The following is a 19,707-nucleotide window of genomic DNA, read 5'->3' on the forward strand; positions in this document are numbered from 1 at the left end:
AAAAGCTATTATTCTTCATAAAACAAACAAAATCTCCTTATGAATTGTTATAGTAGCTTTATATCTAATCTGAATTTATGAACTATGAATAATTAACATGTGATTAGTTTAAAAATGTAAAGCACTTCATATATACACTATCATACCTAATAGTTTCTGGAATCATCTATATAAGAGAATTTAAGGCTCTTAACTTAAGGTTCCACTCATTTTTTCAAATTTTCTAATCCTCTAATTTGTTATTTCACAGCCCTGCAAACACCTCTTTATATATTTAAATAACAAAGTATTGAAGAATATATCATTTTATTTCACAGTTCTGTGTTACAGCACTATTTTATAATAATGTCTCCCTCCCTCCCCCTCACACACACACACAAACACACACACACACACACACACTTGCAAACACACATTCTTGTTATTGCAGTGTATCTACACGGCAGGGGCGAAACAGCCAAACTATAGGAGCGATGACATATATTAATATGATGCTGAAGATGGAATGACAGAAAATGTGCCTCTTTGTATTTGGAACAAAAACAGAAATAAAGAAAACAAGATCTTCCCCCACAGAGATGCCAGACTCTATGCTATCAAAAGCACATTCCACACTTTGCAAACCTTTACTCCTTACAAATATGTTCATACACAACTGCTGTGCTTGATGAATGAATCGCAATCCAATTATGTTCAGGGGAAACATGAGATTGAATAAAGGTGAGGATGAAGCAGGGGAAGGTTGGGATCATGGTTAAAGTGAACACATTGAAGCTGATTTACAGTATGAGTCAGTATGTGTGTATGTATGTGTGTGTGTGTGTTGATCTGTGTCGTTGAGGTCAAGGGGTTTGCACGCTCATCCATCACATCTACCCTGACCTCCATGCAGCTTCATTTTACTGCAGAAGAAGAACCAAATACTACACGGTTGCATAGATGAGCCTCTCCAGCTCTTATTAGACCTTTATTTGCTACCCAAATGTACTTTTAAAGGTAGGAACGTGTCAAATATTGTCCTCAGATTTGTACAAATGTGGCGCAGATGCAAGACAATCATCGTACTCAGGAAGGGTCAGTTCTGCCGTATCTTTTCTTTTTAACGTCTTTTTGCTGACGTTTGCCTCATTGGGCCTCTTCAGGTTGTACATGGAGGAGGAATGGATGTTGGGTTGTTGTATCCCTTCGCTGCACTGCGGCTACAGCCCCAGGTGAGGGTGAGGCGCAGCTTTACTGGAGCAAAACAGTCTGAAGGGACAGGCTACAGTTCTTAGTAACCGACGGTGAAAGAACCCCGAGGGCAGAGCCGTGCTGCTGTACGAGGGGCCAGAACACGTGGGGGAGGGGGAGCTCACTGGACAACATTCCTACCACGGGCTGGTGAGGTGGGCGGCGGTAGTGCTCCCCTCTCACGAAAGGGAAAACCGGAGGAGAGTGGAGTCGCAGGGGAAACCGGGAAACCTCAGAGTCTGTAGATGCGGAATGAACGCAAACATTGCTGCTTTCATCCAGGGGAGGAAGACGAGGACAAGGGGGAGGAAGAGGAGGAGGGATGTTGCTGTGAAGGCACGGCGCGGTGATGTCCTGTTTGTCCTCAGGCCGGACTTCCTCCTGTCCCACCTTGCCGTGGTGTGTGGGTTCATCCAGACCGTAGTCTCTGGAGAGCCTCTGACCTTTACGAAACTTTGCCCTCCTGTTTTTGAACCAGACCTGGATGAGGAGAAGCATTGTTCCAAGGTTAGAGGGAACGTTCACACAGAGGAGAGTATACACAAACACTCTTTTCACTCTTTTTAATAAGGGGAGGCATTTTTTGGTTTGTTGTTTCTGATCGGTTTCTGGTCTGGACACGTGCACATCTCAAACTTTTCATTCATTCATCGTCTCTTAAATTGTGCATTTTCATTTCAAATCAGCCTCTATGGGCCAATTCTTTCCAAACTATACTTTTACTTTGGATACTTACAAACATTACCTGTAATATTTGCTTATACTATTAAATAAGTATATATTGACTATATATTAAGTCAAATATTGAATTCCAAGCTTTCACATGTAATGGAGTAATGCAGTAACACAGCAGATCTAAGTAAAAAGCACTCTTTTCCCTGTGTTTTCCTTGGAAACGTTTGATTTCATTTCCTGTTCCCCAGGCGGGCGTGTAAGGGTTAACATTCTAAAGATCAAAAAGTCATTGTATTCACGCTCCCCAGCCAATTTGACCCAAAATAAACAAAGATGCAGCGCCGGTTGGAGCCGAGCGTCTGTTCCCCGGCAGGTGTGCTCTGACCTGAATGCGAGCCTCTGGTAGGTTGACGCAGACAGCCAGTCTCTCTCTCATGCTGACATCTGGGTACTGCGTCTGCTGGAAAGCTTTCTCCAGAGCCTGCAGCTGGGACACCGTGAAGGCCGTGCGGCTGCGGCGCTGCTTCTGATGGTTGCCATAGCGAGCCTCCAGAATAAGCTCTGGGAGGGACAGACACAAACACACAAATATGTAGTGAGTCAGCAAGTTTAAGGCCTAACCCTTAGACATTTGGACCGTATGAATGAGGGTGTAGATTCACATATCAAGAGTTTATCCGAGTGCAAGCAGCAGTGGTGGTTCTTTGTCCAGTAGGGGGCAGAAAGTGACTTAACACGCAGTTCTGTTATATTGGATCATTAAGTTCTGCTTTAGTTCCCATCAGCAATACAGACACACACACACACCCACACACAGAAAGCAGTGTTGTGTCAGGTCCAAGCCTATTGGTTGGACAGTGGTTGCTATGGGTTACATCCTTCACTCTACGGAACTATTTAACTAAATCTAAGTCTAAAATCTAAATCTGTAATATTTGTAAACAACAGCTAAACAGTTCTATGTTTCCAATTCTGATCCCACCAAATGAAGACAACTTATTAAATGATGCGTTTGAATGTATTTAATATAAGTTATGATCTTTAAAGCGTAGCAGTGACGTAGGAGTGAGCTGATGTGCACCTGACCTACCTGCCAGCCTCTCAGCCACAGAGAGCGTGTGCACGGTGGGGCCGGCGGCAGCGTAAACGTTGTACTGGTGCGCCATCTGCTGGTGCAGGTCGAACATGACAGAGTTGACGCCGTGGAGGGGATGCAGCGCACGGCTGGACGTTCCGCAGAAAGACAACGAGTTCATGCTGCAACCAAGGAGGAGAAGACTTGGTTTTTAGTGACTGAAGGGTGTCTTTAATGATGACGTCACCGGGATACACTCTACAACAGAAGAATCTATCCACTTATAAACATGGACAAGTCTCAGCTGTAGCATTAATAGCGTCTAAAACGTCTTAAACATGTTGTTATCTTCGGTATTTGAACGAATAATGACTGAAATTACATCAATAATTAAAATTATAATGTGAAGACCCTTGACTATGACAAAAAATAGACATTTGAATTATAAAAGCAGCATTTTGAGGCGAAATATTATTCTAAAATCTGATTTAATTTTTACCCGTCTTACAATGAACAAACATACATTATTATTATCATTAGTATTATTATTTACCTGCAGATGTGAGACTCCTGCGCGCTTTTTACGCACTGATATCCTCCCGGTGCGCTCCGGTCCCGGTGTACGGTCCACCGTGTGCTATAGTCCAGGTTTCAAGGCCTTTATTTTCCGTCCTCCGCTCAGCTGCGCTCTTTGTCGCGGCACAGATCTATTCCCCCCAAAAACATTCTTGCCCACCACTATTTAAGAAGCATTTACCCCGGCTCCCTTTAGCCATTAGCCAATAGAAAGGAGGGTATTAGCCGGGATTAGGTGGGATGAGGGAGGAGAGGGGGGCTGCGAGGGGCTCAAGTTTTTGAAACTATTGAACTTGAGAGATTTATGCCAAAGATCCCCCCTATAAGCGAGCGTTTCATTCCCTCCCGTTAAAACAATTAAAACAATGTGGTGGCTAATCTCCGAGGCAGGACAGATTAGAATAACAGCCTTTGATTGTCCTCTTCTCTCCTCTCACACTCCTCTTTCTCCCATATACCGCTGCTGCCTTTGACAGGGATGTGTGTGTGTGTGTGTGTGTGTGTGTGTGTGTGTGTGAGAGAGAGAGAGAGAGAGAGCAGGGGGGGGGGGGATCTTTTCCTCAGAGGGTTTGTTTTGCTAACAACCTCCATATTTTGCCCATAAACTGTCACCATGTGAAGTTAATCAGACTGAGCCTAAATTCTTCCCAGGAACCAATCAAAAAGGTCGTACAAGTGCCATTTAAATCTAACCGACACCAAGTAAGATTCAAGTATAAATCATCTCCATCGTGTGTGTGAGAGTGTGGGTGGGTGTGTGAGCATGTTAATTTCCTGGTGCTCTGTCGGAACAAATGGCTTCATTGATATTTGAACACAGACTCCACTAGTTAAGTTAAAGTTATTGAGTTATTAACCTTAACAATCGCAGAACATTTAGAACAGCCAAAATAGGGTTTCACGATCTGGCAACCCACAACCCAACACTGTCTCAAACTAGAATATGTGATGTGAGCCAAAGTGAATTCATCAAGTAGACAAAATTAAAACTACATATCGTTATAATTATCAGACGTTTGTGTTCATCACCATATTTTGTAGATTTTCCTATAGTTTACTAGTTAATAACTGATTATTCAGATGCTTCTTTTAAAGGACTAGACTGAGTATTTAGCATCTTTTAAATTAAACAAACTGCTGTCAGCACCTTTAATTTCCTCAGAAACATTGAAACTTTATTATCAGATGTTGTCATGATTATTTTTCATTATTTCCAGCTGGTTCTCTTGGATGCTGCTCGCCTGTAAATGTTTCTTTGTTCTCAATAAGACTACCTGATTAAATAAATGCTAAAAAAAAATGAGTAAATGCTCTTTTTGGTGCATTATAATAAAAAATAATGATAACATTACATAATTTCTTTCCTCCCTGTGACCTTCTCCTACAAAAAGGTGAATAAATAAAACTCTGTGCAAATGAATATAACATTCCTACATCAGCGCCGAAATAAATCACTCAAGTTTTTTAAAATTCAGAGTTAGAAGTGAAGCGTTTCCATAGTTACGTCGGTTCACAATGGTTCACTTTCCCCACTCACACATCCACACACCATCAGCTGCTCAGACTTCCAAAATATGTGAAAATGTTTGCGTTCTTTTTTTTTTTCTCCCTCTGGCCTTTTCCTCCTCCTTTCGCTGTTCTTGGCTGTCAAGCTATATTAGTGTCCGAAAGAAATAAGTCATTTAGAAGAGGCTCTGTCGGCCAGCCCCTCAGCTCCGCTAAAAGCTCCAGGATTAGGTCCCGCAGGCCTTTGTCTCCGCAGCCTGCAGGATTAAGGGGAGATTTACTGCGAAGAGAGAAAAAAAGTAGTTATTTCATGGCACTTTCATGATGAAACCTGGCCAAACCAGCACTGTTGGCTGGGGGGATTATAGGCACACAAAGAGTGCGGTTGTGTGTGACCCCCCCCCCCCCCCCCCCCATCTCATAGCAGCCTTCTACTGACTCTCTCATTGCCCCCCTGGATGGTTTTCTCCTTCTGCGGGGCCGTAAAGGGCTCGGCCAGGTTCACCTCCTACCCCGTCGGTACAGACAGAGTTCATCCAACATGAGTAATGGCCTCAGCAATTAGCTCCTCGCCTCTCAGTCACCCGAAAGCTTGTGTTCGCCTATTTTACTCCGTCTTCAGCTTTGAGTAGCTTGGGAGGAGGAATAATGACAGGGAAAGAGTTTGGTCTCTGAGCTAATCAGCCATGTTTGGAATTCTTGGGGGGAAAAAAACTGAAGAATTTGAGTCAAACTCTTGGGGAGACTGAATTACAGTCTGAAGCAGGGACATAAATAAGGAGTTAGTGGATTTTCGGACCCTCCTGTAGAGCTTAAAACCTCTTAAGGGGAGTTATCCTCCTCTTGAGAAGATCCACTTAGACATTCATGGATTACAGTGAATGAAAAGACAAAGAGCGTCTCCAGCTGAGTCACATCACTGACAACAGGTGAGCGCTCGCAGGTTTAATAAGTGTTGTCACATAACAGAGGGGAATTACAGGGAACTTACAGCTCTGCAGGAAGCGGGGAAATGAGTTTGATCCTGCTTGATGTCATGAAACATAAAGTGATGAGGCTCTCGTTTCTCAATAAGCCATCAGGTCTGCAGTTATAAAATGTTACTATGTTATTATTAAAGGGTTCTGCTGTGAAAAATCCTCCATCAGGCCTGGAGTGGAAATGGTTTTAAATGTGTAAAAGGCTAAAAAAAAGGGGATCAAAGGGATTTTTCACAACCTGGCAACGCAGAAGTTGTTATATTAATGCTTTGAACGCAATCAACAAAGTATTAGTAGCTTATAATGCATGGATTCAAATTTACAAACACATTATAAATGAGTCTAACTGTGTTTTTGTGCACCGATAGTTTAGAAAGAGTGGAAAGCAGAGTTGGGGGGCTTGGGGGGGGGGGGGGGGGGGGGGGGGTTCTCTGCTCTTTTGTGATGTGATGAGTACTAAGAAGTTTTTTGTCAATGTCTCCTGTTTAACAGATGTTTCAGTTCAACTCCCCTGACACACTGGCTTTCTTTAATTACTTATCAATAGTGGAAATTTGTATTGACAAGAGGCTGACAGGAGGGGAGCTTTGTAGTTGTCAGTTATCTGTGGGAGAGCGGCTCAAAGGAAAACCCCCTCGGACAGCAACGCCATCGACCGGCACGTACGCACACACACACAATTGTGAGGCCTTTTTTTAGGGACACAATGTTGGTACGGGAGCATGTGGGCCGAAGACGGAGAGCGGCCAACAGGAGCTAAAGACTTCTTCATAGAGGGAAATCGATCGGGGGCCGACTGGCCTTTGACCTGGGGGGGCACACGGAGAGCGGCCGGCGGGGTCAGCGGTCCTCTTAAGCCCCTCGCAGTGCCAGGATCACGCTGTGAGGCCTGACACCGGCTATGACACACCCACAGCTTAGACTGACATTGACCCGGCTGCAAACGCACAAAGCACACACAACCTTAAACCCAAACACACACACACCGGCCGCCTCGAGTTCAGAGAACGGATTTCAAATTAGAGAAGATGGTCGGCTAGAATCAAACAAACTTCTAATTTAAGAAAGTGACTAAACAACTGGGTAATATGATGTCAAAATGAGAAAACTGGTGATGACAAATGTATTGATTATGTTTAGCCTCGTTAAATCCTACTTAATAAGACCCTGAGACTGATCTGTTAGTGTCTTATGATCTCCTGTCGTCCCCCTCGGGAGCAGCGACACCAGCAGATCAATATGTGGGAACGTGTTAAGATCAGTCACTTAATTGGGCAGGAGTGAGAGATTAGAGGGACGGGCAGCTTTGGGGCGGCCAGGGGTCAATGTCAACCACCGAGGGCCGGACTGGGCTGGTCTGGTCTGAGCTGGTCTGGTCTGGTCTGGGGGTTGAACTCGGATCACGGAGCATCGTGTCATTAAAGATCTAAAATATGTAAGCAAAGATTTAGGTTTGCTTGCAAACTTTTATGGAAGATTATGAGAATTATGATACACAGATGCTGCTCTTTGGTTAAGTCCCTTCTTAAGTCTCTATGGCGACTGTGACAGTGATGGTTTGATCCTATAGATTGCTACCATTGAGACACTCTTACTCTTAAATACCAGCGATGAGGTAGATGCTTGTGTTTTGTTCCTCTGGCTCTCAGAGATAAAGCAGCTCTCCATCTCCCAGCATGGGGTCAGTTTGCAGCCCCTCCGCACCGCCCCCCCCCCCTCAGTGACCCCCGCTAGTCAAAGGTGATCAAGGGGGTTGAAGAGAAAGAGAAGCACTGATCGAATTTGATAATGAAGAAGACCCCTCTAAGCTGCTTCGCTCCACATGTTCAAATCTCTGAAACACTCGATAAACACTAGGAAGCCCCCCGCCCTGTCACTGGAACATTGTGTCGGGTATTGATCCCAGCTAACTGGCGTCTTTAATACCTGGGGTCTGTGGGGCCGGCCTGGGGGAAATGCATCCTGACATGTGACGGGAGGAGCTCAATAGGCAAACGCACGGAAGAAAGGATGGGCCTCTCTCCGTTTAGCATTTCTCTCCTATTTTTGTCCAATTTACACATCTGCTGAAGAGAGAGACTTACAGCCTCTGCACCTGCTGTTGAAGGGAGATATAGAGCGGTGAGGACGGACGGACAGCCTGCGCACTGTATCTACAAAAAAAAAAAGCTGTCACACTGTCAAAGACTATTTATCCAAGGAAAGACGCAGGGACATCTTCTTTCAACTCAGACTTTTAATAGAAAATTCTTTAACCAAAGATGAACAAATACAAAAAGAAACTACTTACAGCGTATTTACAGCACTCAGGTATTTTTCTTTTTCAGTCATTTTGAACACATATTCAGACCCGAACTGTCAACGAGGGTATTCAAACAATACTGAACAAAATTTTCCCGTCTTAATTGAAGAAGATGTCGTACTTTGCTATCACAATGTTTCCAAGAATTCTATTCCATGCAGCGCACAGGACAGAGACAGAGACAGTGACGGAACTCATCACTGTCATGTGTTTAACTACAAAAACGGTTAATAGATTCCATAAACTATAGCCAACAGGGTAGCAGCACAGACAACACATTTGTGCTAAGGCTCTTTTTCTTAATCAAGTAGTATAGGATTATTCGTGTGTGAGAGCCGAGAGAAGAGAGGCCGAGATATAAAACGTGGTGACGGAGAACGAGGTGCGACGTGATTTTAAACTCCAGTGCGTTAACGTGGCTAAAGTTTTTTTTCGACAGCTTAAGACAGCGATGCGCTAAAGTGTAACTAAGTACGAGTAATGTGTTTATTTGTGAGAAGTGAATCCGTTAGAACACAGATGAGGTACTCAGGCTTTTGGCCCTATAAAACAAGAGCGTTTCTATAGTGCAAGTCGGGCTGAGGATCCAGCCTGGCATCAACATCAGAGTAATGAGCGTGGTGTAGCAGACAATGCCCCCGGCTTTGTGAGGAGCGTTCCTATAAGGGAGGACGTACTCACGGAACCTCAGGCATGAGAGGACGCTGCTCAAAAACACACAAAGAGAAACAGAAATACAATGCGAATGACGTAATTAGGTTTTGCGGATGCGCCAATAAGCAAATGAAAACGGTTGATTTTGGCTCCTATTGCTTTTTGACGGTAAAATGGCGGACACTTCTGTTGTGGAGAGCGACGGCGACGACAACGGCAGCAGCCAGCCCACTGTCTGTCTGTCTGTCTGTCTGTCTGCCTCCTCTGCCTCAAACCCTCGGAGAGCGGCGGGCAACGCGCCTAAGGCTCGCTCCTCCGTTTCTCTCTGGGCGACACTTTGCCAGCCGGTCGTGGCGGGAAGTCGCAAAGCAAAAAAAGCGGGACGGGAGGGTCAGAGGTCATCTCTTGATCTTTGCGTCCTCCTTGATCTTCCAAAACATCAGCTCCATGCAGGCAGACGCGTCTTCGCTGGAGTCGTGGCCCTCCACTGGTGAGAGACGACAACAAATGGCAGGTGTGATTCTTAACTGGTCAATGAAGGAAAGTTTCCAGTGATCAAACAAAACAAAAAGCTGGGCGAGTCAAACACAAGAGATAAAAGAGAATGCCAAAAATTATGACACATACATATATAAATACTGTACATATTTGAGCCAACACATTTTTAAAGAAAGAGGATCGTCTTGGCAAGGCTGCACTTTGGGAATAATTTACCCAAAATAGAGTTTCCTTGAGTCCTACATACTCGAATCTTTCCTTGTGTAACTGAGGCTTTTTAAAGCTTTGAGGCGTTCAGCCAGCTTCAACATGAACATGGGTTCACTACTGGCACCTGTTGGTGGTAGGGCGGTAGTGCAGCCGGGGAGGCAACGCAGAGGGAAACGCGAGTCAGGCGTTCGTTCCTCTGGATGGATCACAGACGGACGTGCTCATTTATGGAGTTCCAAATTGAATGTGTGGCAGCTCCGTGTTTGAGCTCACTTCATCTGTTAGTCATTATATTCATGATTAAGTTTGTTATTTGGTGTGTTTGATTCAATTGGCAAAGATGGAATCTAATTTCCCAAACAAATGAAGATTAATTGATGTCTGCTTCTAATACCATCAGTCAAGAGTTGTTTGCTTGCTGTTTGCCTTCATGTTTGTATTCTGACACGGATCTCTTAAACACGACGCTACGATGACTCAGACACATTCCTCACCTTAGAGATACTGGGAACAGATGAATGTTGGACGAGCCAGCTCAGTAAACAACATTCTACAAGCTATTACATCAGCGTGCTCATACCGTTGTCCTGGATGATGCGTTTGAGGTGGTCGGCCATGAGGTTCCTCAAGGCACGTTTGTAGGGCAAACCCAGGCGGTGAGGGAACACGATAGCTGTGTCCACCACTGTGCTGTGGATGAGCTGGGACAGAGGAACACACAGAGCATTACAGCTACAACACAATGATCTTTTATTATCTCAGTGCAGAAAAAAGTGTGAAAACTATAACCAAAGCGTGCTGAGATTCAGAGTAAAGCCCTGAACGCCACTGAGCTGAGCTGCTGCCCTGGAGCCTCCGTACCTTCAGAGCCTGGAGGTCGCTCTCCAAACTGTGACCCATGAGGATGGACTCAGAGTTGAACATGCTGAGCAGCACAGCCTGGACGTCTCTCAGAGTGATGGTGGCGCTCTCCAAGTCCTCCTCCGTCACGCCCGAGAACCTGGAAAAGACACATGCACCTTTAGATAATGTGTTTATGACTTTAAAAGTAAAAGCAGCAGAATAAACTTAAGCTCAGGTCTGGTCTCTACATGCTTATCTGTTAATCTTATCAACGTAAACTAAAGAGTCAGGTTACTCACCGTGTGTTGTAGTCGACCACTTTGCTGACGGGCTTGACGAAGGTGTCGTAGATGACCTTCAACTCAGAGTTGATGACCGTCACCCTGGTCAGCTCCAGGCCTTGTTTGGTGTAACACTGTAAGCACGGGAGGAGAAGGGAACCAATGTAACGCTTAATGCTATTTAATGTATTATAAGCCTTTATACCACAGTGGTTTGATGCTTTGACCCGTGATGTTTCTTTGTAAACACATCTGTTTGACTCACCATCTCACAATCCAAAGCAAACACGCCTCCGTTGCCGTCTGGTGGTAGAGGTTTACTGAACGTCGTGACGTAGCCGCCGAGCGACTCTTTGCGGCCGTCCTGAACATGTTGCTGTGGTGACAAAGATGTTTAAGTCCAGGGATGTTATCAGGGCTACGCTACTTTAATGAAAGGTACTCATAGTAAGTATTAAGGATTTGGAATTAGAATGTCTTTCTCTTATCTAGTCTCAGATTTAAAGCCGACTCAGCTACCATGTGAGTCCGCAACATGAAAACAATAGTATCTCCATTAGCTGCTGTCTATAAGCTTGGTACCTTTGTAACCTGGCATCCTTGAGAGCCCACCGCCCCCGAGCAGCAGTTGTAGCTCGTCTCCCAGCCTCCAGACACTGACAGAGGTAGAGGGCAGGAAGAGGTGAAGAAGAGCTTTTAAGAATGACGTTCACATCGATGCCACTTGTTTGTGTTGTCAATATGCACACAAATGTACCTTTATGACGACGCAGGCGCCCCCAGTGGTGGTTGCACTCCTCTCTGCGCACAACGCTGCCGTTGACATTGATCTTGTACTCGGCGCCGCATCGGCAGCAGACCTTTGATAATGCTGGAGACACAAAATAACAGAATGAGTCAGAACGAGTGATTACAGACCAGTCTTAGTCTGCATGTGAGTGTGTGTGTGTGTGTGTGTGTGTGTGTAAGCTGTGGGGCTGCGCTTTGGCTCACGGTCTGTGACTGCCTTCTTCTCGGGGAGGTTGTGTATGATGGCCTTGCCGGCGGCCTCTGGGTTGCTTCTGGGGTAGTTGTGCTCCTCCAGCTGCTCCTCTGTCATCAGGTACGCCCTCAGCTTCCTGTACAGCGCTACGCCTACACACACACAGACAGGAACAAACAACAAGCCAACAATGAACAGCTGCAGAGACTCTGGGACTCTGCTGCACAGGCACACAGATGGTTTTCAGCCCCACGCGAACGGAAAAACATTGAACAGTGAACGGCTTTGTTCTCTTCAGCTCTTCTTCTTCTTCTAACAAAAGGGAGAGAGGTTAATGCGGTCAGAGAAAAGCCAGTTCACTTCAAAACCCCGTGGAGTTTCCTCTCCCCCTCTGGGCACAGTTCATCCTCTGGACTGGAGGTACATTCTCAGTATAGGCAGAGGAAATGAAGATGCAGTAAGAGAAAAGATCAGATGTTCCCAGAACAATGTAAAAGAAAACACAGAACATCTCATCCTCACAGGAGCACAAAGTCAAAGAGAATCTCAGCCGACCCTCACCTGTGACCTTCTCCTCCTGCTGCTTGCCCATCCTGTTGATGGTGAAGCTGGTGGTGGCAGCCAGGCGGCCCCCCAGCAACTCCTCATGGGTTAGAACCCTCTTTTTAACAGATACGCTCGGGTCCCCTGTACACACACACACACACAGACACACAACCCTTAACTCTAAGTGGATACAGTACGTCTCCAGTCTGGACCGGGACTGAATGCTTGACACCGGAGGTCTTACTGGTGCCGGGCGATGGTTTGGAGGTGCTCTTGCTGCGGAGCTTCTTCAGCGCGTTGACGGCCACGTTGAGGTAGATGCTCTTGCTGTTGCTGCGGTCGTACACGATCTTCTCCTCGTCGAGAGCCTGAAACAAACGGGGCGTTACTGTCACTGACCGAACCTCCACTGTTTCACTTATCAACACTCTGAGAAGTTGTTGCTGGTACCGTTTGGAAGGCGACGTCCTCCGATGGGCAAAACTTGAGGCATTCGTCTATGAAGGTGTTTAGGTAACGCTGGCGGACGTTGGTGGGCACTTTGGCCCCAAAGTTAGCGGGGATGACCGGGCGCTTCATTGAGGAGCTCTGATGGAGACAAAACCAGAGAGACAAACACTCAGACAATAAAGCAGAATGCAGAAAAATGAATATTCAAGAGGGTTAGGTCTTCTTAGACTGTGATGAGGCAATGACTCTAAATTTCTAAATCCCCGTACACTCTTTGGGTCTGTGAGTACCTTCATGGTGGGTGTGTGTGCCATCCTCTTCTGAGTGGAGGTGGACGTGGTCTTGGACAAGATCCCCGCTGTGGTTTGGGGCCTGACAGACAGATGCATCTGGCTGCTAGCTGATCTGGAGTTTGCAGCAACTGCTCACACACACACACACACACACACACACACAGACAGACTTTACTTAAAGCAGTCAAGAATGATAAGAAGAAGTGTGTTCCTGTCTGGAGCGGATGTGGGTTCATACTGGGTTTAGAGGAGGAGCTCAGCGGGTTGGGGCGGTGGGCGACCCTCTTCTTCTCTCCAGAGAAGCCGGGGCTGGAGGCTCGAGGCGAGGCGCTTTTGGGCGAGGTGGTTTTGACCTGGGCGCAGAGCTGAGCGGCTTGCTGCTGAGCCAGCTGCATGCGTTTGTAACACACCTCCTGGGCCGTGGGCCTCCGGTACGGCCGCACCGCAGACTTGGACGTGTCGCTCTGAGAAACAGGGGCGCAACTTATTAAACAGGAAATGGATAAAGATCAGGTCGGTTCCATGTTTGTGTTGATTGCAAACTCTTCCCAAAACACTGATGTAGCTGATCAAACTGTAACACTGCAGGGCAACTTTGTTATTGTTTTCTGCATTTCTATGTTACATTCGTATACTTACATAATTGTTACACCCTCTAACTGTAAACTCCCTGAATCTGTAGCTGAAGTCTGAACAGAAGTGCCTCTGTTTGCACAAACGTGATGCAAGACAGATGAATACAAACTATCCATGTTTAGTGAGGACACCTGACATTCTCCCACGTATTCAGGAGGAAGCAACAAAGTAACGCCTGTGTGACAAACTTACAGATCCTTTGGCAGCAAAGTGGGAGACTCTCTTCTTCTGTCCGGGGATGAGGGAGGTTAAACCGTCTGTGCCTCTGTCCTCCTCCTGATCCCTACAGGGCTGACAGGTCACACAACAACACAATGATCTTTAACTGCAACAACAGGCGCAGGAACTGACACAGACGACTCATCAAAGTCAGATCCGTACCTCTTTCCCTTGCCGTCCCTTGTCTTCCATCTTCACGTCGTTGGATTCATTGAAAATCCGCAAACACTCCTCCATGGGGTCTGAGTCAAAGTCCAGATCCTGGAAACCGTCCAAACCGTCCATTCCTTCGATGTCGACCTCTTCCGCGCCGCCGTCGCCTTCGTCCTCGGAGGAAGACGGCGTCAGATCGGACGCCTTCCTCTTGTTCACGCGTCCCCTCTTAAAAGCGCCGGCTGCTTTCCTCACCAGCACTTCCTCCACTTCGTCGTCATCGTCGTTGTCGTCGTCTTCGTCCACCTCCATTGGTTCGGCCTCTTCTGGACTCTCGTCCCCGAACAGATCCACGTGGCTCAGGCTCGGTGTTCTCCGCTTGTCTTTGGACTTTAGTTTGAGAGGTTTCCCGTTGGACGAGCTGATGCTTTGCTTCACCTTCTCTTTGCTGCTTCCGGGACTTCCTTTCCCGCTGCTGCTGTTGGAGGAGCTTTTACTACTTTTCTTCACCTCCTTTTCTCTCTTACAACTATCCAGTTTACCGTTTTTGAGCTGGGGGTCCTTGTGCTTGCTGTACTCCTTGTCTGAAGTCTTGACCTTCTTGCTTTCCTTTCCCCCATTTTCCGCGCCCTTCTCTCTCTTGCTCGGGTCGCTCTTGACCTTCTCCACAGCTCGGCTCTTACCGTCGCTTCTCCGCTCGTCCCTGCCTTCCTTGTGAACCTTCCCCATTAACTTAACTTTGCTCGGGCTTTTCCCATCGTCTCTGGCGCCGTGACTCTTGTTCTCTTTCTTTGCCGAGTCGTGGTTGGACTTCTTTGTTGACCCTTTGTCCTTAATGCTGCTGCTGCTTCCTTTGCTGCTGGGTGTTTTGTTCACACACTTCTCACCTTTGTGCACTTTGGCAGCTTTTCCGCTTTTCTCCTGACTAGTTCGACTGGCCAACTTCTCGTTCTCTAAGTTGTCCTTTCGCTGAATGACTTCCTGTTCGTCTGAGTCCGCTACCACCACCGTGTGGTGTCTGAACTCGTCTTTATTCCTCTGCGTCAGAGCGTTCAGCTTACCTTCTGTTCTCTCTTTCCCTTCCTTCGCAGCAGCAGCACCTCCGACTGTCACACCGCCGCCTTTCCTCAGCTTGAGGCTGCTCAGTGAAGTGGGCCTGTACTCGGTTCCAGAGCTCTCCCCGTCAGATTCAGAGTAAGTGTATTTCTTTGTGTCCACGCTCTCCTGCCGTGGCTTCTTTGGAGCGACCACATACTCTTCCTCCGACCTCCCAGACCCCGACACTCTGTGGGCCTTGCTCCCCTCCGTCTTGGCAGCTTGAGCTCTCTTGTCCGCCTTGCTCTTACCTGCGAGCCGTGCCGAGTAATTGGAGAGCGGGTCGTACTCCATGTCTGTGGACGGTTTGCAATTATCCACAGAGTATTTACACTTAGAGGAGGAGGTGCTGGTAGAGTACTTAGGGCTGGGGGGAGGGGAGGGGGGCTTGTGCGTGTGTGTCCGCGACGCAGGCTTCTTCACCGAGGTGGGAACATATTCCATGGAGTTAGAATGGTTCTTCTGGGTGTCTGAATCCAGCGTGTACTTGCTGCAACCAGGGGCGGGATTATAACCACTGGATGTTATCTGATAACTCCCAGGGTCATAAGCCAAGTGGGAAGTCACTGCTGGGGGGCTTTTAACCTTCCCGGCAGCGGCGGCGGCAGACAGCCCGGTAGTGCTTGTGGGCTCATACTGATCGTCCTCAATTTGATAGAGTTTCCTCTTCTCCCTCTCCACCTCGCTGCGAACCTCCTCAATGGCTTTGTTGACCAGCTCCAGAGCGCCGCTGAAGTCCCCCGAGGCAGACACCTCTCCATTCTGCTGCTCTCTCACCACCTCTGGGTTGAAGGGGTCGTAACCTTGATCTGATCAGAAAAGCACAACACAGAGTCTCATCAAACGATCCAAAACTAACTACACAATATAAATAAAGTCATACCTCCAATGTGACAAAAACAGTGTCACAATTTGTTATTAAAAGAGCATCCTGCCATTGTTGTTAAGTCTTAAGAGCGCCAGGAAATTCTATTTTCCTGTGGTCAGCTTGAATTCTGTCAGATTGGATCCTTTTAAAAGTGGACAAAACGTATAGAAACATCCAAACATCACCTATTGATGTATAACCAGGATAATGATATAGAGACAGCTGATGGCATTGGGGCTGTATAGAATATAAACGTTATTGAGTGTGTTTGTGTTTGTGTTTGCATTTACGACATCCCAGAGCATCAGAAGTGTTGATATGGATTATTGTCACTGTTTGAATCGCTTAACATCAACATAACTCCATCTGACCACAGCTGTTAGTCTTCCTGGAGGATGAAACCGGTTACAGCCGCAGTGTTGTGAACGTCTCCAGCGGTTTAAAAGCCTAAAGGTCTATTTCCTCCATGTAAACATGACCGGGAGCAGAGCAGTATTCATTTACGGGCTCAGACTTTGTTACAGGCAACGGCAAAGTCGGTCAAATCAAAGCTGAAACCCCCGTAGGAAGCATTGATTTGATGTTAATTCACTCGGACTGGGTTTGTTGTGTGGAAGACGTTGAACAAAGACAGAAACAGCGCGGTGAAGACGCCGAGAAAAGGAACATGTAACACGTAATTTAAAGGAAACAAAGCTCAGCACCCTTCTGCGCGGCCTGGAGCTCTTTGTGCTTTCTGTTGGTCGCTGCTCCTGCCGCCGCGGTGGACGCTCGTCTGTGCCGGCTGTGCCTGAAGTGACAGTACGGTCTGTTACACCCATTCTTGCCGTCGCTGTCGTCGCTGCTTTCCCCGTAAAACGGACAGTCAAGGCCTCGGAAGAAACCGGTGGATCGCAGCATTATTCCCAGATGCGTGTCTCATGCCCGCTCGGCCTTTTTTTTAAGCCGCAGAGGCAAAAACACGCACACGGTAGAACGAGCGTCGGAACAATAACAACGTCCCTATGGCGCCATGTTGGATGGGTCGAAGAAAGGCAATCTCGCGACAAGTCTACTGTGGAGCGATACCTGTGACTTCTCGCGATAGTTGCTTAGGACTCACGGGGATTTGCACTGGGACTACAAAGCAAATGAGGGATTTAAGTCAAATTTATGTACTTTAAAAATATGTTTTGTGCTTTTTATCAACAGCCAGCAATTCACTCTTACGCTAAACCAATCTAGGCGGCACAGCAGTTCATAGACTTTGCCTTTATCTCCTGCTAAGCTTCAAGTTGGTCTGTTGTCCCAGCTGCGGTTAATTATCCAATCAGGCCTTTAACAAGTTGAAACTCACACCTGGCAACTTGATGAATGAAGCACATTTCAGTTGAAAAATAAACGACAAGAATTGCAACATTTTATTTTACAAGTGTGGAAACTTGGGCATTATCTTCAAGTAGCAGTCCTCCATTTAGTTTTCTGTGAGAAGAAAACAGAGCAAATATTGAGCCGTTTGCACAGATGTATCAGTTTCTTGAGCACTTACTCTAACCACGCACACACTAGCTTTATTTGCTTACACAGGCTATACAAGCGACCAGAAGTCAAACAATTATGCCGTTGTCTTCTGTAGGGGGGGGCGTAAAGCCTGGAGACCTACAAATAATCAGTTCATTCATAAATATGCCTGTAATCAAGTCTAGTTTGTTTGTAAAGCAACATTGGTCAGTCACAATAGCTCACATGGCTTTTACAGGCTCTACAACAGTTCCCAGCCCAGCAAAAAGTTCCCCAGGAAAAACTTTCAATAAACTTAACGTATAAGGAAAAAAGGAAGAAACTTTGAGAAAAGCAATCCAAAGAGAGACTCCCTTTTTATTGCTTAACATAATCCCCATTAGCTCGGTCTCACTCAGCTCTGTGACTAAACGCCAACAGGATTTAGATCTACATTTATCTGTTTGTTCAAAGTGGCAAAGAAATACAATCACCAGCAACCATCTTCTGTTCTTACTATTTTTGTTGAAATCCTCATCAAGCATTCTGCCAAACAAGCCAATATGTCTCCAACCTTTGCTCATGCAGATACCTACCTCAGGCTGATTCTCAAAATGTGTCTAGAACTGAGCTCAGGCTATTTGTGAGCTTCAGACAGTCACATGATCCTATAAGAGCCAATAGTAAAGCACCATTGTCAGGCAGGGTGGGAAAGACACATTCAGGTTCATGTTTAGACATTACATCAACATTCAATGCACTTTTTATTAGATTGTAATGCAAATGTTTGTCATATACATTTTTTATATTTATTTTTCTTCAGATATTTACATTACATCAAAGCTTAAATCTGCACCTCAACAGGCGGAAAGATAAGACTGCAAGGCAAAGCTATTTTATTAATTAGTGAATTTAATAAATACTGTCATTTTATGTGAAATATTTTACACCAACAAATGTTCAAATTGTGTGTATTTATTTTTCAAATTTATTGGCTTAAGATATCACAAAACACAACTTTCTCATACTATCAAATTAAATATATTAAGAGTGAAAAGCATTCATTCCAAACCAATCCTGTCAGTGCTATTCCACGTGGCTCTATCAGAAGTCACCACTAGAGGGAGACATATACTTGTGTAACTGCACAGCGTGGCTCCGTTTTCCCTGAAGCAGCAGCAAACAGTGTGGTTGCATCATTTTATTTCCTCTTCCCTTGTGACGTTCGTGTGACTCTCAAATAGAAATGTTATGCAACTTGCTTTTTTCGTTTTGTTCTATTGAGAACATTGCTACTTATCTCTGTTAAGCGCCTCAAAAGGAATCCACATCAAATGACATGTTGAGTCACTGTGGTGAATCATGTTATAATGCTCACACAACAACAAAATGTTAAGATTATTCTGTTGTTTCTCATCATTTCCTTTTGAGGCTGTCGCTTCACAGAGCATTTTCTTTGTTTCTTCTTTTGGTATCCTTGCTCATCATCATCATCATCGCTCCTAACTCAATGCTGCATCATATTAGTATCTAGCCATGTCATACCCAATTTACTTTTATGGCCTAATGGTGTATTGAAGGCTATATAATTTCAGTCTACACAGCTGAGTTCAAGTATAGCATGCGGCTGCGGATGCAACGCTGTGCAATGACGAATCCTGGCCGACTTCCTGGCAGCGGTGAGGCAATCTTACAGGCCCCGGTCACTTTATATTTTCATGAGGATCCATGAGGTGGCATGCAGCAGGCAGCTCTTGCAGTAGGTTGCATCAGTCTGGTGAGAACAGGCCAATCTGCCCTGTAGCACCACCCACAGCAGCTCCTGGCGTGACCGACTCAAGGTGAATTCACGTCACGTTTCTACGCCTGTGTAACTAGACAAGGGAACTCGTGTTTACCAACACCCAAGGACATGTGTGACATGCATAGCTCAGTTATCAGGGTGCATTACTGGTAAAAAGGGAGGGATTTTACAGGACCGAATCCGACCAAACAGCTTCGGCCTTGGCTAAAAGATAAGATTGTCGGTTAATATGAAACTACTGATACAGGTGAAGTACAGTGAGATTTAGCACTTTCGGCCGCCGATGACTCAGTAGAGGCAAACTCCAAAGGCAATAATCAGACACACGTACACACACACTTGTATGTTTCAA

At 45.9% G+C, this 19,707-nt stretch overlaps 2 protein-coding genes across 2 annotated transcripts; both read right to left on the reverse strand.

Moving 5' to 3' along the window:
• Positions 1-874: 874 nt before the first annotated feature.
• Positions 875-3,161, reverse strand: dmbx2 (diencephalon/mesencephalon homeobox 2). The gene is made up of 3 exons (XM_076151246.1): positions 2,996-3,161; positions 2,291-2,466; positions 875-1,710 (listed from the first exon to the last, which is right to left on the reverse strand). Exons 1-3 carry the CDS (start codon positions 3,159-3,161, stop codon positions 1,231-1,233), a joined length of 822 nt encoding a protein of 273 aa, XP_076007361.1. The 3' UTR covers positions 875-1,230.
• Positions 3,162-8,289: 5,128 nt separating this feature from the next.
• Positions 8,290-17,090, reverse strand: rexo1 (REX1, RNA exonuclease 1 homolog). The gene is made up of 16 exons (XM_076151327.1): positions 16,777-17,090; positions 14,119-16,013; positions 13,930-14,028; positions 13,340-13,565; positions 13,099-13,229; positions 12,809-12,946; positions 12,603-12,726; positions 12,374-12,499; positions 11,824-11,964; positions 11,588-11,701; positions 11,413-11,486; positions 11,096-11,206; positions 10,849-10,964; positions 10,568-10,706; positions 10,287-10,407; positions 8,290-9,485 (listed from the first exon to the last, which is right to left on the reverse strand). The coding sequence occupies exons 1-16, from the start codon at positions 16,970-16,972 to the stop codon at positions 9,397-9,399; spliced, it is 3,840 nt and encodes a 1,279-aa protein (XP_076007442.1). The 5' UTR covers positions 16,973-17,090; the 3' UTR covers positions 8,290-9,396.
• Between the last annotated feature and the right edge of the window lie 2,617 nt (positions 17,091-19,707).

This window comes from Genypterus blacodes, unplaced genomic scaffold, assembly GCF_046128005.1.
Source record: "Genypterus blacodes isolate CSIRO-AG114 ecotype Tasmania unplaced genomic scaffold, CSIRO-AGI_Gbla_v1 ptg000054l_1, whole genome shotgun sequence".
Taxonomy (NCBI): domain Eukaryota; kingdom Metazoa; phylum Chordata; class Actinopteri; order Ophidiiformes; family Ophidiidae; genus Genypterus; species Genypterus blacodes.